This window comes from Siphateles boraxobius, unplaced genomic scaffold, assembly GCF_051911475.1.
Source record: "Siphateles boraxobius isolate OS27281-9 unplaced genomic scaffold, OSU_SipBor_1 66, whole genome shotgun sequence".
NCBI classification, from domain to species: Eukaryota; Metazoa; Chordata; class Actinopteri; order Cypriniformes; family Leuciscidae; genus Siphateles; species Siphateles boraxobius.
In genome coordinates, this window is record NW_027509193.1 from 12477989 (window position 1) to 12497345 (window position 19357).

Here is a 19357-nt window from a genome sequence, read left to right on the forward strand (position 1 = left end):
CCATATATATATATATATACATACATACATACACACATACACACACGCATTTATATAGGAAGTAATTCAAGGCAGCAGAATCGATGTGTCACCTAAGATCGGTATTAGACTAGTGATGCCTAACTGGAGCCAAAATGGCAGCGTTGTTTTATTTTCAAACATCATCTGTACTCGAGTGACTTAATCAACCAGGCATCTAGTCGTTTATAACATTCCATTATCTTCACAAGTACGTTCGTTTTGTACATGTTTGTTCCATGTCGTCTTTAAGAGAACAGCGGGTCTGTGAATGACACAAAAACCGGCCCGTACAGTCTGAGTAAGTAGAAACACAATTTAAACGAATAGCGCAACAAATATGCTTTACTGGGCATGGCGTCAGTTAATACTTTGTTCCACATTTTCCTGCGGTTTTGAAACAATGTTGCCAAAACCTGCCCATATGATAGAGAAAACAGGGAGGTGCGCCAGTCGTACCTGTCAACTGTTACAGCGACAGTGTTTTCAATTGTGTTTAACCGTTATTGGGTTTACATACGCAGTAGTTATCACACTGGATTGCTGTTTTTCTGGATAATTGCAGTGCCCACTCATGTTCGCCGTATTCCCACTAAATATCATCTTGTTGAGAATAGCAATATAGCCAATAATACGTTAAACCATTTGAATGTAAAACACCCCAAAATATTTAGTGAATAATAAACAATTTACTATGTGCACAAATTATCATTCTGTAAACGGTTGTATAAAATGTTTTCAAATGCTGACATTTTATGTTATATCTCTTATTTCAATGGTTGTTGGTAGTTGGACTTCAATACCATATAAATAATATTTGACTGTGATGTAATGGGCTTTGTGTTTTTCAGTGTTTTCCACCCCATTCTCTATTGTCGACAATGAGAGATCCCCTACAATAGTTGTTGCAAATGAAAATGGAGGATATGTCTCTGTCAGGCCTGGATAACACCAAGCTAGAGGTAAAGGATTGAATGGGTCTCATTTATGAAACGCATCCAGAACAGTATATATATTTTTTTAATTCTAAAAACTAAATTACTAAATAAAAAATGTTCATCTGAATGCATCTGTTTACAGAAGAATGGTTTAATGCAGGCTCACCACTAAAATTCACATTGTCAGAGACAAAAATTTTAATGTGTGTGTGGTTTAGCCCAGGCCCCAAAAGTACTCTGTGTCATAAGAAATATGATTTCATATGATTAGTTTTACTCAAATGATTTAACTTCTCTCCTCCTTTTTTTGTAGGCCTTGGCTCATGACGTTTACTCTGACCTAGTGGAAGATGCCTGTTTAGGGCTGTGCTTTGAGGTGCACAGGGCGGTCAAACAGGGCTATTTCTTCCTGGATGACACGGACCAAGAAAGTATGAAGGATTTTGGTTAGTCAATCACAGTGCAACACAAAAAATACACAAATTCATTATTCCTAAAGCCTGGGATGCATGCTTTTGAAATTTGTCTCTACTATACTGTATGCTCTCATATTGATATAGAAATAGTGGACCAGCCAGGTGTAGACATCTTTGGTCAGGTGTACAACCAGTGGAAGAATAAGGAGTGCGTTTGTCCCAACTGCAGTCGGAGTATTGCGGCCTCTCGCTTTGCTCCTCATCTGGAGAAGTGTCTCGGGATGGGCCGCAACAGCAGCCGAATAGCCAACCGCAGGTCAATGGACTGTGAAGTCACACTATTTAGCTCACTTATACATTGTAAACTAACATGAATATTTGTGTTAACAAAGGTTAATACATGCTGTAAGAATATATTGCTCATCATGTTAGTTAATAATGCACCAAGTAATGTTAACAAATAAGTGTTTCCTTAAAAATGAGTCTAGCTTTTTCTCATATGAAATGCATAGACATTATTCAATAAAGGGAATGCTTAAAAGAATATTTGACCAAAAGGATTTACCCACCCTAATGTCATTACAAATCTGTATGCTGTTATCTTTTTTCCTTTTCCTTTGTTCAATTGACACATACTGGTGAGAAAATATGAATAGTTGGGGGTGGGGGGACACATTTCTAACCGTTATTTTCCAAAGATAACAGTGGACTTTCTTCCAGATGGAGAGATTTTATTGATATAGATGCTATCAAATTTCTAGTGAAGTTTCAAAGCATTGAAGGCCGTTGTTCTGCTCTTTTTACAGAATAGCCAGCAGCAACAACACAAGCAAGTCAGAAAGTGATCAGGAAGACAATGACGATATCAATGACAACGACTGGTCCTATGGTTCAGAAAAGAAAGGTGAGCTCATCCAGTCTGTCTTTCTTTTTTCCCTCACTTCCCACACCACGTTTTGCCTCCAGATGTGCCCCATTGTTTTATTTAATTTAATGAAGCCTTGATTTCAATAATCACTAATAACAGTTTATTAACCTCTTATTTTCACAGCCAAGAAGAGAAAGTCAGAAAAGGTATAAAACTTTTTTTTGAGACATGCACTTGTTAGAAATGCAAGCCAAATATTCTGAATTATAATACATTAATTTTGTATGTTTGTAAATGTAAAAAAAAAAAAAAAAATTAAATATTGAAAATGGTATTAAAATAAATCTTTGTGTATCTTAGAATCCAAACTCTCCCAGGAGATCCAAATCCCTAAAGCACAAGAATGGTGGGTTTTATTCTGATTGAACTTAGAGGTTGTTTGTCCACTTAGTGCACTATTTGACAGACGTCAGGCTTCACTTGAACATGTTACTAGAGTCTTTTTATCTCACTGCAGGAGAGCTCAGCAGTAGTGTAAATCCAGACCTGTACAAGGTGAGATGGTTAGCTGAAGTATTTTAACATGTATATCTTTGGTCTTCGCTTGCACTGTTGCATTAATAACTGTAGTATTACAGCAATATTGTTTTACTTTCCAACTCATATAGTATAACTACAGCTCTGGCATCAGTTATGAGACTTTGGGACCCGAGGAGCTGCGATCCATACTGACCACGGTAAGTAGCTCATTCTTAGACTGTTTACCCTACGAAATTTTTTTCTTCCAAAATAAAAATAAATGCTAACAAAAATGTAAATAATAATAAATTCCAGAGTAGATGCTCATCAGTTACCTACACATTGTGTTTAGGCTTTAAAATGAAAGTCGTATAATTAACAAATCCTTAATTACAGTGGAAATAAAATCTTAATTTAATTCATCTTCAAAAAAAAACAATTCTTAAAAAATAAATCAATAATTTTGTTTATGTAATATCATATCTTCTATTTCGACTCTTGACATTTTTTCCCAACATATACAGTGATGTGAATAAGTTAGGACACCCATGCTAAAGTTGCCTAAAAAGAGGAATAAAACATCATCTTTTGGAAATTGATCTTAATGCCTTAATTAGAAAAATAAGGAAAAATCCAACCTTTAAGGACACCAATTTTCTTTGTGTATGAATAATGTATCATAAATAAATAAATGTTCTTCCTTAAAATACAGGGTGCATAAGTCAGGACACCCCTATGTTAAACTCATAGAGACAGGCAGATTTTTATTTTTAAAGGCCAGTTATTTCATGGATCCAGGATAATATGCAGGATAATATCCTTGGCCTTTGGAATTAAAATATCCCCACATCATCACACACCCTTCACCATACCTAGAGATTGGCATGGGGTACTTTCCATAAGATCATCTTTCAATGCAAATCAAACCAGCTATTAGGCTAACTGAAATAACACCATGCCAATCTCTAGGTATGGTGAAGGGTGTGTGATGATGTGGGGATATTTTAATTCCAAAGGCCAAGGGAACTTTATCAGGATGCATATTATCCTGGATCCATGAAATAACTGGCCTTTAAAAATAAAAATCTGCCTGACTCTATGAGTTTAACATAGGGGTGTCTTGACTTATGCACCCTGTATTTTAAGTAAGAACATTTATTTAAATGTGTCCTTAAAGGTTGGATTTTTCCTCATTTTTTTAATTAAGGCAATAAGATCAATTTCCAAAAGATGATTTTTTTATTCCTCTTTTTAGGCAACTTAAGCATGGGTGTCCTAACTAATTCACATCACTGTAGCTGTTTCAGTTTATAATCCAGGTAAATTCAAATCTTTATTATGTTTTAAGAATATATACCTGACTAAATAATACTTGTATTGTGGTGTGACAATTACAGTTTTTTTGAGTTTTGTCAATCCAAATTAATTAATATGGATTCAGTGGTAAATTCGTGTAAAGTGTAATCAAACATTTCACTATATTAGACCAATAAGAAGGGCAATAAACTGATAGTTTGACCGTTCACAATTATTAGGATCAGCTGGTAAATGTGCCTATTTGACCACTTTACAGAAGTGGTACCCTCCCCCGTTTGCCATTTACAAAACCTACCAACATCAAATTTCAATTATTATATTTTTTATTTCATGATTTCAGTGATTTATTTATTTTTGTTAATATTGTGTTAAATAAGTATTCAGTTTCAATTCAGCTGTCTTGCCTGCTATCATTACATTGTATTATTGTATTTATTAAATCATCTATCAGCCACATTGGTTAACCACTACAGTTTCCCTCTTGCTAACAGGCCTTCTTTTTCCTCAGCAATGTGGGGTTGTATCAGAGCACACAAAGAAGATGTGTACTCGGTAAGAGTTCAATCCATATTTGTGAACTAATAACTAAAGGAAATCATAAAACAAATCATCTGTGTGATTTATGCTTACAAATGCACACTGTGGTACACTCAGTCCACTGACATTTAGAGCTTCTTTCCATTACCTTATTGACTATGAAAGAGCAGTCACCAAGTTTGTCCTTTTCTTGGCCAGCAGAAAAAGTAAGTATTTTTCCACAGCAGGCATATATTATGAGGAATAAATACTTGCTGCTGAAGGCCGAAACATCTGTGAAACCAGTCTAGGAGATTTAAGGGCTTTGCACATGCTTAAACCTGTGTTAAACTCTTTTTAAAACTCCATGTTGACACTGCTTTTAACCTTGAATTAAGCAACTTTTAGATGGAGAACAGTTTATAGCTGCTTCTTTTTTTTACTTGATTACCTATAAACATATTTGGATAACAAAAAAGAGAAGTAGACTGATTTAATTAGTCATTGGGGAAAAAAATCATAAAGAATGACATATTTGACTGCAAGAAGGTAAATAAATGAATACAATTAATTCCTTTTGGAGTGAACCATTCCTCTAATTAATCATGTGTCATGTGATCAGAAGTACGGTGAACAGGTACAGTCAGGGGGACAGTTTTTCACTGTTAAGTTTTGAGAATGTGTTATGTATTAGCGTGTGTGTGTGTGTGTGTGTTGCTTTAGAGCCAAAGATTGATTGTGCATGTGATGTGTGAACACATGATCATTTCCATTTACACAAATGAAAAAGATCATGTTATGTTGGGACTGATTTTAAGGAACACAACTGGCAACTCCATATAAACCCCAATTTTTTGATTGGTGTCCACTTTTCAGTTTTCTTACCCGTGTCATTTGATTTGGCCTTTCTTATTTTAAAATGTATAGTTTAAATAATCTGTCTCCATTCCAATTGGACATAAGAGTACACCGTTTCTCAATTGGACGGTCATGGGTTGTTTCAAAGCACTGCCTGTTTTTACGAAGCAAGAGACTTTTTGAACATCAGCCAGCACTGAAACCCCTTTCCCTAATTGCTAATATCTAACCCTAGAGCCCCTTTTGAATCCTGCTGCCGGTGTTCACCTAGTCTCTCGCCCCGTCATTGTCTCTGGTGCAGTGCGTAATGCCACGTTGTGTCCTGGCAGGTCCCAGCGGTGTCCCCAGCACACGGACGAACAGAGGAGGGCAGTCAGGGTCTTCCTCCTTGGGCCGTCCGCGTGAGTTTCACCCCTTTACCCAAACCTGACCTCACCCTGACAGAAAAGAATCAATGTACCCACCTGCTTTCCTTTCCTTCCCTCTCTTAATATACCTCTTTTTCATAAAGCTCGTGATAAGTTTTTAGCAGCTGTCCAAACAAAATAGTGAAAAACTAATAGGTCCTAGTATTGAGACCTGAGGCACATCAGCTTAGTCTACTGTGATTTTTTGTTCTGTTATGTGTTGTGAAGGGTAACATTTTACAATGAGGTTTTTTTTCTAACATTAGTTAATTATATTAGTTAATACCAATAAAAAATTAATAATACAAACATTAATTAACCTTAGTAATTGTAAATTTCAGCATTTACTAATGCTTATTTTAAAATCAAATGTATCTGTTAATATTAGTTAATGCATTGTGAACTAAGGACTGGACTACACTACACAACACGATTTTTGCTCTGATTTGCATTCTGAAGGAGTCAACATTAGTTGTGAAAGAGTGACTGCAGATTTTAGGCAGTCAAAGTTGACAGATTTCACAGAAAATAGCGTAGCGTATGATGGGCACAGACTTTTAGCTTAATACTATGATTCCATGTAGTTGGAGGGTATCTAACATGTTTGATATTTTGAGCTGATTTTAGAAAACATCGTTTTCATTTGATATGCATTCAGATATTAATTGTAGTGTATTCCAGCCTTAACATGAAAAAAGAAGAGCAAAAATTTTTTTATTAACAAAGGTTAATAATTCTAATAAATGTAAAAAATTAAATGTATTGCTCCTTGTTAGTTCATGTTAGGTAATGCATTAGCTAATGTTAACCAACGAGACCTTATCTTAAAGTGTTACCACCGCAGTGATTTTATCCATAGTTATGTTCAATTTAAATGATGACCTGCTCAAGCTTTGTTTTCCTTTTTCATGAAAAAACCCAATTTTACCAGTCATCTTCATTCATTAACTCAGCATATTTCCATAATCTCAAGCTTTTGTGAACTCATTTACAGTAATGCACATCACAGATTCTGTTATCAAGAGTAAGTTAGAAAAAGTTCTTTAGCTTCACAATTTTAACAGTTATTTAATGTGCAGTTTTAACCTGTTGAATAATGGGTGACAAAGGAAACTATGTCGGATCATCAGCAAATGTCTCTTTAGTTTCAGATATTTTGGTTGTTTCTTTGAACTGGGGTTCTTGGTAAACCACGTCCTTATTCAGCATTTGTCACTTTGTATTCATATCCTGCTTCCTGTTTGATAGATCGACACTACCCAACTCTGATACAATGCTGGAAAACGATAGCTATGATGCCCCTGATGGCCAGCTCATAATGTCCCGTCTCCAATGGGACGGCTCCTCTGATATCTCACCATCCGACTCTGCATCTTCAAAAGCTAGTGAGTTTTTCAAAATGCTTTAGAAAAACAACATGCTCTTATATTTTACCCTTTTTCTTTTTCATTTATTCGCGGTCTCATTCTCAGGCACCAATAACTCTGAATCTAAGAGACCTAAAAAAAAGAAGAAGCCCAGCACGCTGTCTCTGACTTCTGGTGGAGGTGGAGGAGAGAGGGACAAAGGGCAGGAGCGAGAGAGAGGAGACCGAGAGAGAGTAGCAGGCGGCGGGAGCGGTAGCGGTAGCAGCAGCTCCCAGAATGCACTGGGCTTGTCCAGTCGTAAAAAACGACCAAAACTGCCAGTTCCTCCAAACCCCAACATCTACGATGACCTGAACTAATGAAACTTGCACACACTTATATATTTTCTGATCATGACTGACTTGATCACTCCTTATATGATCTCTGGTTTTCACCATTTCAAGTTACATGAACGAGACAAGACAAACACACTGTTGAACGTGTGTAAGAGAGGAAAGGTCTGGGCGGCATTTCAGGCATTTGTTTCTTGGGCATATGTGAACATTTGTTATGGCACAGTGTTGCACAGTGAAAAGTGAGTGTTTTTGTGACTAAATGTGATTTTTGTATGTGGATGTGAGTTGGAGTGAGAATTTATTTAATTGTTTTCATTTTGCTATGCAGTTCACTGTCATTGTGGTATTGCATACTCTTGTCTGTATGTATACATGAGATTTGGGTTTACAGTGACACATGAAAATGTGCCATGGTGTGCATGAGTGAATGGGCTGTTGCAAATATTTTGTCCCTGGTGGCTCGTGTAATACAGTCAGTTAATCTGTCCAATGTCCTCTACTGGTTTTAAAGGGTGTCTTTTCATCATATTGTCTTGCTAATGTTAATCTCAGCTGCTTTCTGCTACTACTCATACTCTCTTGACCATGTCTTGCTAAATAATGGACTTGTATAGTGCAACGATAGCTTTCTGCCAAATCTGTGGATACACAATCTTCTGCCTTTTGTGTTACTTTTGAAGTTAATATTCTTGTTTGTTGTAATGGCTAATTTTTCTTGTTTGATACTATATTTATTTAGTCTGCCCTGTGAATGTTTGTCATTTTTTATAATCATGGCTTTTTGATTGAACATATGCATTTTCTTGGATCACAAAGTGTAAATGGCCGAAGAGTTTGTGATCTTAGAGCACTTACTAGACATTTGTTAGATGTCAGCTTGTTTTGTTTGAAATATGTTTGGATTAAAAAAAAAAGAAATTGTCAGAAATGCAAATAGTTATTGAAGATGCACTTAAAATGGATCAAATCCAGCCCATATAGACGCCTTGTCTTTTTTGGTAAAGTTTTATTTTTGTCACTGAGCTGTTTGTGAATTTTGTTGCTTTAAGTTTAAATAACCTGAGAGCTTTCTATGAGTGGGAATGGAAATGTCTGCATGATGGAGGGAAAAACAAAGCATGGTACATCTTACACAGGATATATACCATTGCTGTGGGTGGATGTTTCTTCTGTTATGCTGAGTTATTGCTCTCTTTCTCTCAATGGATTGTAGTATCTATGTAATAGTCTAAATAAATGTCTCAGGTTTCACAATTTCCTTTCCTTTGTTCTCACAATCATTCTTAAAGAGATTCTGTCATCACTTGCTGACAATCAATCCAACCCATGTATGACTTTCTTCTATGATTTTTGCCAGCAGCTGTCCTCCTGTAGCCCAGGACTGGTTGCCCACTTGAGCCTTGTCAGTACCTGGTTGGGAGACCTCCGGGGAAAACTAGGTAGCTGTAGGAAGAGGTGTTAGTGAGGCCGGCGGGGGGTGCTTATCCTCTGGTCTGTGTGTGTCCTAATGCCCCAGTGCAGTGTGGTGATGGGAACACTATAACAAGCACCGTCCTTCAGGTGAGATGTTAAACCAAGGTCCTGACTCTCTGTGGTTATGAAAAATCCCAGGATTTGTAAAAAGAGTAGGGGTTTGTACCTGGCATCTTGGCCAAATTTATGATTGGCTTCATCACTCGGTCTCCTCTACGCCAGTAAGCTGGTGTGTGGTGGGCGTTCTGGCACAGTATGGCTGCACATTGGTGGTGATTTCCCCTTCCATATGTAAAGCGGTTTGAGTGCCAAGAAAAGCACTATATAAACTTAACTATTATTCCATGGAATATCAAGATATTTTGAGAAATGTATTCTTCTTCCATAGACTGGAAATCAACGGGCTCGAAAAGTGTTTGGTGTTTTGCTGAAGAAAGCATTGTATACAGCAGGATTTTCCCTTAAAGCCTTATCATGGAATTATGGATGGTGTTAATTGTGTGTGTATGGATAAACGCAACAACTTTATTTTTTCAAAGATAAGCTATTTTATTCTGAATTACTGCATCAAAGCAAAAACAAAATACATTTTAATTGAAGAGGTGCTGGTTGTCTGTTAAAGCAAGGGTGAGAATACATAGACCAGTTTTCCCCCTAAACCATTTTGGGGTTTCCCCAATTTCTGACAATATTCTGACAATACTGAGAAAAAGTGTGACCCATTCATACGAGAACCATCATATTGTCAGAGAGTTTTAAGGTTCCTCCATAACTCTCTTGATTTATGTACAGTAAATAGATTGATAAAGCAAATACTTTCTTGTCCTGTGTGAAATCTATAAGCAGTCATATATAAATTGCCTATTAATGCAGTGAGTTTTCTATAGACTATTTAGACCAAAACGGTCCAGATGCTTCTGTGTTACTTGCATGTGAAATCTTCAAGTATGAAACTCCTAATTGATTGCTATGAGTTGTAACTAGCAGCAGACATGCTGAACCAGACTGTCATGTAAAAACAAGTTTGAAATAAATACAGATTTCAGTAAACCTGGCAAAAGGAAAGAAAAACATCTTTCAATCAAAAACATCAAAAATCAGATGAGTAAATTAAAAAGGAAATTAATGTCTCACAATATCTGCTCACTGATACATCACATCTGTTGTTATTTGTGCAAAAAGACTAATCATGTGACTTTTTTTCTACAACAGATGATGGTGGTTCTAATACCGGTGAAGATGAGACACATTAAGTGATAAAAACCATAATTTGACTGCAATTCCTCTAAAATAAAAGACCGGTCAGACATGGGATCCTAACTTCTCTTTACACAGAGAAGCTACACTTTAGGCTGAGATTAAATAATTATAAAGCTATTTTTTTCCTCCAAGAAGCTAAATTATACAGCAGTGTTGCTGCTCACAAAGCTGAAAGCACTGGCACACACTCTCACCCCACACACGACTCCAGTCGTCTAAATGGCACCAGAACCCCCGAGGGCTCCCTGAGAACTTTCTCGGATACCACTGACTGCTTATTTTCACGTCCTGTCGTTTCGTCTTCCTAATATTGGCATAATTCGTCCTCTCATCGACTGTGCATGCCGAAGATGAGGAAGCTAAAGAAGACCGTAACCCCAACCAAAGAGATGGTGGCCGGGGCAGTGAACAGCTGGCGGTAGTTGATTCGGAAGTACCAGACCACGGCAAGCAGCACCACGAACACGGGGATCACCAGGCTTCCTGTGCTGAGAGCCAGGCCGGCCGAACGCAGCCCTCCGCTGAGCATGGAGCCTCTCCCGGCCCGAGGGCTCTCCTCTGCGGACGCCTCATGCAGCGCCTGGGCTTGAGAGATGTGACAGTGCAGCACGCTGTTATGGGTGATGTTGAGGGACAGGAGAGAGCGATGGGGGTCCTGCAACAGCTGGCCCTGGTAGATGAGCTTAATCTGATGTTCACGGCCAGAGAAGTACTTACTGAGGGAAAGAGAGGGAGAGAAATCATTGAGAATCATTGAGTGAGAAAAGAAGCAACAAGATGCTTTGCTTGGGCAATTGAGCAACATGTTTATTAACTTTGCAAGCTCACTCTGTCTTGTGAGTCTTGCAAGTGTAATAGTATTAAAAGAGACAATTTTATGTGCTTCTCATTCAAACTTTAGTAGCAAAAACTTTAATACAGCTGAGTAAGATGGTCATGTGGACAGCAAAACATTGTGGACTACTCATGTGAGAAACAATGCATAAAGAATTTTGTTTAATAAATCTTCTTAAATAACAATAAATGTTAAGCACACAAAATGTAAACATTTAAAACATTTACATTTATTAGACAGAGTCGGTAAGATCAAGACATTCATAATGTTACAAAAAATCTTGAACTTTCTATTCATCAAAGTATTCTGAAATAAATACATCATGGTTTCCACAAAAAACGTTAAGCCACACAACTGTTTTCAACATTGATATTAATTAGAGGAAATGTTTCTTGAGCAGCAAATCATATTAGAATGATTTCTGAAAGATCATGTGACACTGAAGACTGGAGTAATGATGCTGAAAATTCAGCTTTGCCATCACAGAAATAAATTACAATAACAGAAATAATCTATTTAAAATTTAATAATATTTTACAATATTATGTTTTCTTACTGTATCTTTAGGCAAATATATGTAGCCTTGGTGGGGATAGGAAACATCATTAAAAAAAAAAACATTGAATTACTCGGTAATAGCTAGATAGTTTGGGACCAAATGTTAGTTTGTAGATATTAATCAACTTACATTTAAAGAAAAACCTTAACCAAAAATGGCCTTGAGCTGGTAAAGTCGATTTCTCCACCAAAATCCATTCAATTAATCAATTCCAAATTCTGTTTCAGCTATTTATTTGCATCATTTAAAAAAAAAAATTTTTTAATTTCATTAAAATGGATCGTGGCTGTTTGGTTGAAATGACGGCTTCTAAAAATACCCCTTTTCTTTAATTTCAGTGGAAATGCATAAAAATCAAGTTATATATTGAATATTGTAAAAGGATGAAAAATTGTTTTAATATTTTTTGCACAGTCCAAGTTCCGCAACGACTCAAATCTTCATGCATAAGAGACAGTACTAACCTACACCCTTCAGAGTACTTATTTTTCACTAAGCTCAATAAGTTTTATTACATTATAATGGAATTCACCATATATTAATTAACATAACCTTAAGTTCAAATCAGACTTTAAACAAAGTAGTTTTCATGTTTGTACACCCGACAAAGATCAGATGATGTCTTTACCAATTTCTTTTTGTACCAAACGTGGGTCTTCCTTTCCTACAGCTGACAGACTGAGCATTGCGATTTCTCCCATTCATATGCAAAATCATAACTAGGATATTTTTTCACTACTTCTTGTGTGTGTTTGACTCACCTCTTCAGCAATCCAACAGTGTCCTGCGGTCTGAGCACTGCCAGCTCCTCAGTGTCATTTAGAAACTTCAGTCTCACTGTGATGCTGGTGGCCTCGTCCTCAGACTCCTCTTCCATCCCCTCTTCATTTTCATCACCTTGAATATAGCTCACTTTCTTCCTCCCACCCTGAATATCCAGCAGCTCTTCTCCAGGCACATCATCTCCCCCATCCGGCCGGCCCTCGCCCTCTTCTTGTTTCTCCTCCTCTGTGGGCTCCTCGTCCGGCTGCTCGCTGGGCTCTGAGCTGGGAGGGGAGCTTGCATAACTGTCGTGACCCCCGAGGCCAATGAGGGAGGCGTGGGCGCCTACGGTAAGAATGGTCCCCAGAATGTGATCTCCACGGTCAGCCACGTGGGTAGACAGCCAGGCAAGAACCACGGCCAGGAACAGGACGACCACACCACCCAAAGCCGTAGCCTCCTCCCCAAGCCCGTCAAGCACAGTTAGAGCACACACCGCCATCCCAGCCCCTCTCTACCTGAGCACACAGGTAAGAGAAATATCAAGTCAACATAAAACGCAATCACAAGCCATTTTACTTCTGTATTGTGACATTTCTATGTTTAATAGGATATTCAACAATACAAAATACTGTTACAAAACATTATCCAATCAGATAACAGGGCTCAGTGATGTCACCCAAAGAGGAAGGATGTATCAGAGGCAAACATTTTTTTTCCTCTGAAAGTCTTTTATAATAATACCATGAAAGTGTATTAAGAAAGCAAATAGTCAAATAGAATTCCACGTTGACTTTAAAGAAGACTTAGTTTTGGTGAAATACTTGAAACTGATAGAAACATCTACAGTAGTGTATGCGTGGATCGTAAAGATCCTTAACTCTGTTACCTAACATTAAGCGACACACTTCTTAACTGCATTAGACAATAAGCCCGGTGACACAAAGTCCTGAGTGTCATATACTTTTCTTTGAAAGTAAACACAAATGTGGTACTGCATTCAAAATATAATTTCCCTCTGTTATATTATATATTAGCTCATTAGTTTGAAACGTACTGTTATGAGACAGTTTGAATCTTCATTTAGATGTTCGCTAGCGGTTTCGCTAAAGCCACGAACCTTTAACAAACATTCACTGTTACACATTTAATGTCGCACACAGGGAATAAAACAGCTTTACAGTTTATATTAAACACAAAAGAGACAAAAAACGAGCAGAAAATCTATTTAATAAAAAAATGATCTTTGTTTTGTCTGTCTAGAAGGGAAGGCAGCTAATCATGTAACTTAGCGGTGATATAGAACGACCTTGATTAGCGAGTTTTAACAGAACACTTGTCCTCTAAACATGTATTACAGCACATTTACCTTCTCCTACTTCAGATCATTCTGGATCGAGGCTGTTTTAATCCCTACGCCAGTTGAAAGACGCAACACTTCGCATAGAAATTAATAAACACACGTACAATCTCACGCGCACGCGCACAGCTGACTCTCAGTCAGAGTAGGGAGGTCACGTGGTTGGCGAAACATTCAGTGATTGTGTGAAACCAAAGTCTGCTCTTTGGTGAAACAACGTAATGCTCAATATCTCGCCTCTACCCTTAAATAAATAAGTAACCAAATAAACAAAACAAAAATAATGTACACATGTGTAATGGGGAAATTCACAAGGTTTCAGGATTGCATGCAAATTCTGGGACAGATATACATTTTTATGTTCTTGGTATTTAAAATATTTTTGTACAATTAATTCTTGAAAAGAAATTGTGTGACAGTTATTTGTCAGGAGCTTTAGTGTCTTGTTGCTTTAGTGTGTGTGGTTTACAATAAATAAAGAGCAGTAACACATTCAGTTAGTGCTGATCTTATTCTCATTTCTTTGTTTATTTCACATTGCGAGGACAGCCATTAGCACATATTCAAGCACTATCCATCGATCAACATCACTATCAATATTACATTTGCAGTGCCTTTCTGTATTTCAAGTCACTGTCGGTTTGAGGCCTCTGCTCTGACAGCCAGAGACCCCACTGGTCCATAATCCATCATTGACTTAGCTTCTTTTGTCGAGAGGTGTCTAGGGATCTAAAACCATCTGACAGACATAGATTTATAACAATGTATTTATTTATCACAGATGATAAATATAGTTTGTAAAAAAAGAAAAGTTCAGGCCACTGCTTCCAGTCAGCTGTTTTTTTGTTTCTCTAAGAGTGGAGCTCAACAGGGCTGTCCGTCATTATGCAGCAGTAGATAATCTTTTAAAGTGCTGGGGATGTTGAGCTGGACTATTGCGAAGTGACACAGTGGCCCCAGGTGGTGACGCAGCGCACAGCGGCAGAGGTGCTGAAGACAGCGAGGCTGACCGCTCATCCGTCTGACCGCATCGAAGAAAGACTGATGCTCCTGACAGTACAATACATAGTTTTTCATTAGGATATTAGTTTCTGAATGTCAGTCTCTCTCTCTCACTCACGCACACACAAGTTTAGGGTCAGTATTTAAGAAAAATAAAAACAGTTTTATTCTACAAGGACACATTAAAATGACCAAAACAAGACATTTCCCATTTCCCAATTAAACCAAATGCTGTTTGAACTTTCTATTAATCAAATAATCATATTAGTAATCATAATATTATTCAATAATATAAAGAAATGTTTGAGAATTAAATCATCATATCAGAATGATTTCTGAAGGATCATGTGACACTGAAGACTGAAGTAATGATGCTGAAAATTCAGCATTGTCATCACAGGAATAAATGACATTTTAAAATATATTCAATTAGAAAACAGTTACAGTATATATATATATATATATATATATATATATATATATATCAAAATATTTGAAATTATCTGAGCTATGCTATTCAATTTAATGTATATGTCTACATTCTTATTGTATGTTAACAAATTGTGCCAAACACATTTGCTTCTGCTTTTAATTCATATTAGATGTTGATCCGTCTACAAATCCGAACTGAGAACGTATTAATTAGCATAGAGAATGTTATAGCAGAACATCTTTGGAATGTGATTTATTTTCTCTGTATTGAGAGAGACCTTCAGTCGTTCCTCTGGTGTGTCCTCTAACCACTCCTCACATGCTGGGACGACCGCATAGCAATTCAGCATTACCTCCAAAGTGGCAGGAGAGAGGAGGCAGAGTTTCAGCATCTGAGATTTACACACGCAGATAAAAAAAAATAAGGAATTCGTACCAAAGGGTAGGTAGTAGGCTGGTTAAAGGTATAGGAAACACAACAATCTGCACTTACTCTAGGGGAGGACGGCTGTGCTCCATAGTTAAGAAGAGATTGAGCCACAACCTCTGGCTGCTGGCCTGGGTAATCCTCTACTACCTGGAAAAACAGAGAGAGAAGAAATCAACCATCAGCTTCACTCTTAATTCTTCCAGATCAGACCTTGCCTTTCCTTTAAAAATTTCAGTTTTGTGGTAAACTGTTTCAATGAATGAAGTGTTCTTTATATTTTGATATTGTCTCAACATCTGAAAACATCTCTATCCCATCATCATCATCATCATCATCCCACCTGCAGCAGGCAGTCCATGGGTGTGTATCCGGCACAGTTAGCTATGTCCGCGCGAGCCCCATGTTCCAGCAGCAGTTTAACAATGCGGGGACAACAGTTTCCACAGGCATTATGCAGGGCCGTGTGCTTTTTCCTCCCAGCAGTCTGCGCGTCGGCCCCGGCTGCTAGCAGCTTCTGGACAATACGCAGATACCGTCCAGCATCTGCGGGCCTCTCCGCCCCAGCGCATGCTGCATTCAAGGGTGTCTCACCCTCTTGGGTCTGAGCCGTCACGTCCCCTCCATAGGACAGGAAGAGCTCCACGTGTTCATCTAGACCTCTCCTGCAGGCCACGTGAAGGGGGGTGAGACATGAGTCACGCTGGGCCACGTTCACCAACGCACCACTGGTCATCAAGTGCTCAGCACACCTGCAGGGCAGATAACAGTGTGACTGATGTCTTTATTACTGTGCGAAAGAGGTGAAATAAGAAAAATGTCAATTTCATTCCAGCACGGTATGACGGTATGCAGTATAAATCACCTTTGTTGTACGGAAAACAAAAGCTCTGACATCCTGCATAAGATCTCCTTTTGTGTTTTACAACAGAAAGACAATAATATAGGTCAGAATGACATGAGGTTGAGTAAATGGAGACATTTTCCTTTTTGGTTGAATTATACAGTACCGTTCAAAAGTTTGGGGTTGAGAGATTTTTTAATGTTTTTGAAAGTCTCTTCTCCTCACCAAGACTGCATTTATTTGACCAAAAATACAGTAGAAAAGTGAGATATTGTGAAATTTTATTACATTTTAAAATAACAGTTAAAAAAAAAAAAATATATATATATATATATATATATATATATATATATATTCCTGTGATGTAAAGTTGATTTTTCAGCATCATTACTCCAGTCTTCAGCGTCACATGATTTTTCTAAAATGACTCTGATAGGCTGATTTGGTGCTCAAGAAACATTTATTATTATTATCAATGTTGAAAACAGTTCTGCTGCTAATTATATTTTGGTGGAAATCGTGATACATTTTGTTTTTCAGGATTCTTTGATGAAAAAGCAACAACATTTATTTTAAGATAAAGATTAGTGCTGATCTAACATATAAAAATATTATATGTTTACAAACTTGTATGTTACTTTTATGTTATGATTTGACAGTACTAATAAACATCTTTTGTTGCATTATAATTGTCTTTACAGTCTTTTTTTTAATCAATTTAATGCATCATTAGTGAAAAATATATTTAAAACAAATTTTTGAACGGTTGTGTGTTTTGTGGAAACCTTGATAAATAGAAATAGATACATGATGTAAGAAATAGAAGTCTTTTGTAACATTATAAATGCTACAAAACTCACGTTTTCATCAATCTAATGCAACCTTGCTGAATTTTTTTTTACTTACCCCAAACCTTTAAATGGTAGAGTACCTTATAAAGTCTCAGAAGCAAAGTCAAAATCTTGTCACCACAATAGTTATTAATTAGTTTAGTTTGTATTTTTTATTGATTACTTTTCACATCTTTTTATATCTTCATCTGACCATATTCAAGGCCTACTCACTGATATGTTTCCGCTGCATTGCAGAGATGCAGTGGGGCATTGCCATCGACAGCGAGCAGGTCAGGGTCAGCCCCGTGGTCTAAGAGCAGGCGCACACAGATGTGATGGGCCCCTGAACAGGCATCATGTAAAGCTGTGCGACCGCCTGGGTCTGCATTCACCTCTGCTCCTCTAAACAGCAGCTCCTCGACACAGCCAGAGTGGCCCCTGCTGGCAGCCAGACGCAGTGCAGACGTCTGCTTTATTTTTGAGATGAGAGTCCACATTCCTGCAACAGAATGAGACAAGTGAATTTACTCAAATTCCCCTGAACGTATGTGCTTGTGTGTGTTAAAGGGTCCTACCCATCTCCGGGGCCCACACCATCTCCTCATGCACGGTCTCCATCAGTGCATTCACCATGCCTGGCTCTTTGAGGACAGCATACACTCTCTTCATATATCCACACATGAAGGTATTGTGGATGGCTGGGTCTCGGCATTGTATTTGGGGTGGGGGAGCACGGACCGTCTGGATCCTCTCGTTTCCATGTCGGAGTCTAGGGGCGGCAGGCAGAGGACGCCTCGTTATTGCCCTCCTGTGTGCCAGTGCCCGCCTGGCATCCTCCCAGTCCTGAAGCTCCTGATCCAGCCTTAAGGAGCGCAGAGAAGCAGAACTGAAGGGAAAGGTGTCCCGGGACATCCCAACAAGAGTGTTTGTGCTTAGAAGTGTCCAAGAGTAGTATATCTGGAATAAAAGAGTATTGGCACAGTAGCCTTGTGCTGTTAAGTGTTTAGGCCTAGTAACTGCACATATGAGTGTTTATGAAGCAGCGTGGTTCAATAGCTCAGTACTTTGTTTATGTGGAACAGACTTAGATATTAAATTAATAACTAGCTCAGACAGTCTACAACAGCTGAGAACAGCATGAATGGTAACGTAAGGTCTTCCTACCTTGAACGCACTTCAATTCCTCCTGTAACTATAGTCTGCACTTCAATAACCTATGATAAACTTGTGTAAAACGTCTATTTGATATGGAATAGACTATGCTTGTAATACTTGCAATTTCTCTTGATGAAACAGTGACCGTATGTCCTTGCAAGAACGAAGCTGCCTGTCACAAGATATTGTTGACCTGACACTCGGTGCTGCTCTGGCTATTAATATACTAGAATGTTATGAGCAAACGTGTTGCTGCACTAGCACGCTATCGCCTGTAGGTGGCGCATCACATGATATCACTCTACGCTTGGAGTCCCTTTTATGACGTCACGCCCAGCTTAATGGAAGGGAGAGGGAGTGCTTAAAACCACTGTAAAAAGTACCAACTTTACATATTATATTCAGCATTTTGGTATAAAAAAAACATACAAAACAATGGTGGGCGGTTCTTATTTTTATGTTTAAGCACAATGCATTATCTTCGTGAAAAATGTAACCTGCTATTTACACTTTAATAAGTTGTCCTATGTAAAACACTTACTGGGCCAGATCAATATACTGTAGGTGTACTAATTATGGTTCTTGAAAAATCAATACTTAATCACTGCAAAATATTTTATGCATTTATCATAATAATAGCCTACTAATGTAACTGTATAAAATGTAATTGCTCTTAAAATAACATAATTTTATTGTATTATTATATAAAAAATAACACACATTTTGATCTAGCCTTTCACTTTTTATCTACCCATAGCTAAACATTTTTTAAATAATTTAAGTTGATTTTCTGAGGCTTTAAAGAGCAGGATAAGACATACATGGGACAACTTAACAAATATATTAAATAAATAAA

The 19357-nt window shown here is 37.7% G+C and overlaps 3 protein-coding genes across 7 annotated transcripts; 1 reads left to right on the top strand and 2 right to left on the bottom strand.

The window, feature by feature from the left end:
• The first annotated feature begins 82 nt into the window (after positions 1-82).
• On the top strand, positions 83-8813 carry atxn7l3a (ataxin 7 like 3a). 4 transcript variants are annotated; one of them, XM_077212187.1, is made up of 13 exons: positions 83-319; positions 870-980; positions 1270-1402; positions 1517-1688; positions 2179-2276; positions 2424-2446; positions 2601-2646; positions 2758-2795; positions 2909-2977; positions 4585-4628; positions 5780-5851; positions 7106-7242; positions 7330-8813. In XM_077212187.1, the coding sequence occupies exons 2-13, from the start codon at positions 930-932 to the stop codon at positions 7581-7583; spliced, it is 1137 nt and encodes a 378-aa protein (XP_077068302.1). In that variant the 5' UTR covers positions 83-319; positions 870-929; the 3' UTR covers positions 7584-8813. The 4 variants fall into 4 exon arrangements, with proteins under 4 accessions (XP_077068302.1, XP_077068304.1, XP_077068305.1 ...); XM_077212188.1 differs by having other exon boundaries at positions 115-319; positions 1270-1387; XM_077212189.1 differs by lacking the exon at positions 5780-5851 and having other exon boundaries at positions 86-319.
• Positions 8814-9556: 743 nt separating this feature from the next.
• On the bottom strand, positions 9557-13955 carry tmub2 (transmembrane and ubiquitin-like domain containing 2). Its single transcript, XM_077212192.1, has 3 exons — positions 13818-13955; positions 12448-12966; positions 9557-11008 (listed from the first exon to the last, which is right to left on the bottom strand). The coding sequence occupies exons 2-3, from the start codon at positions 12948-12950 to the stop codon at positions 10621-10623; spliced, it is 891 nt and encodes a 296-aa protein (XP_077068307.1). The 5' UTR covers positions 12951-12966; positions 13818-13955; the 3' UTR covers positions 9557-10620.
• Positions 13956-14305: 350 nt separating this feature from the next.
• On the bottom strand, positions 14306-18743 carry asb16 (ankyrin repeat and SOCS box containing 16). Of its 2 annotated transcripts, none has more exons than XM_077212213.1 (7): positions 18511-18743; positions 17922-18303; positions 17578-17845; positions 16013-16421; positions 15736-15819; positions 15521-15634; positions 14306-14858 (listed from the first exon to the last, which is right to left on the bottom strand). In XM_077212213.1, exons 2-7 carry the CDS (start codon positions 18256-18258, stop codon positions 14673-14675), a joined length of 1398 nt encoding a protein of 465 aa, XP_077068328.1. In that variant the 5' UTR covers positions 18259-18303; positions 18511-18743; the 3' UTR covers positions 14306-14672. The 2 variants fall into 2 exon arrangements, with proteins under 2 accessions (XP_077068328.1, XP_077068329.1); XM_077212214.1 differs by having other exon boundaries at positions 15521-15595; positions 18511-18680.
• Positions 18744-19357: the final 614 nt, after the last annotated feature.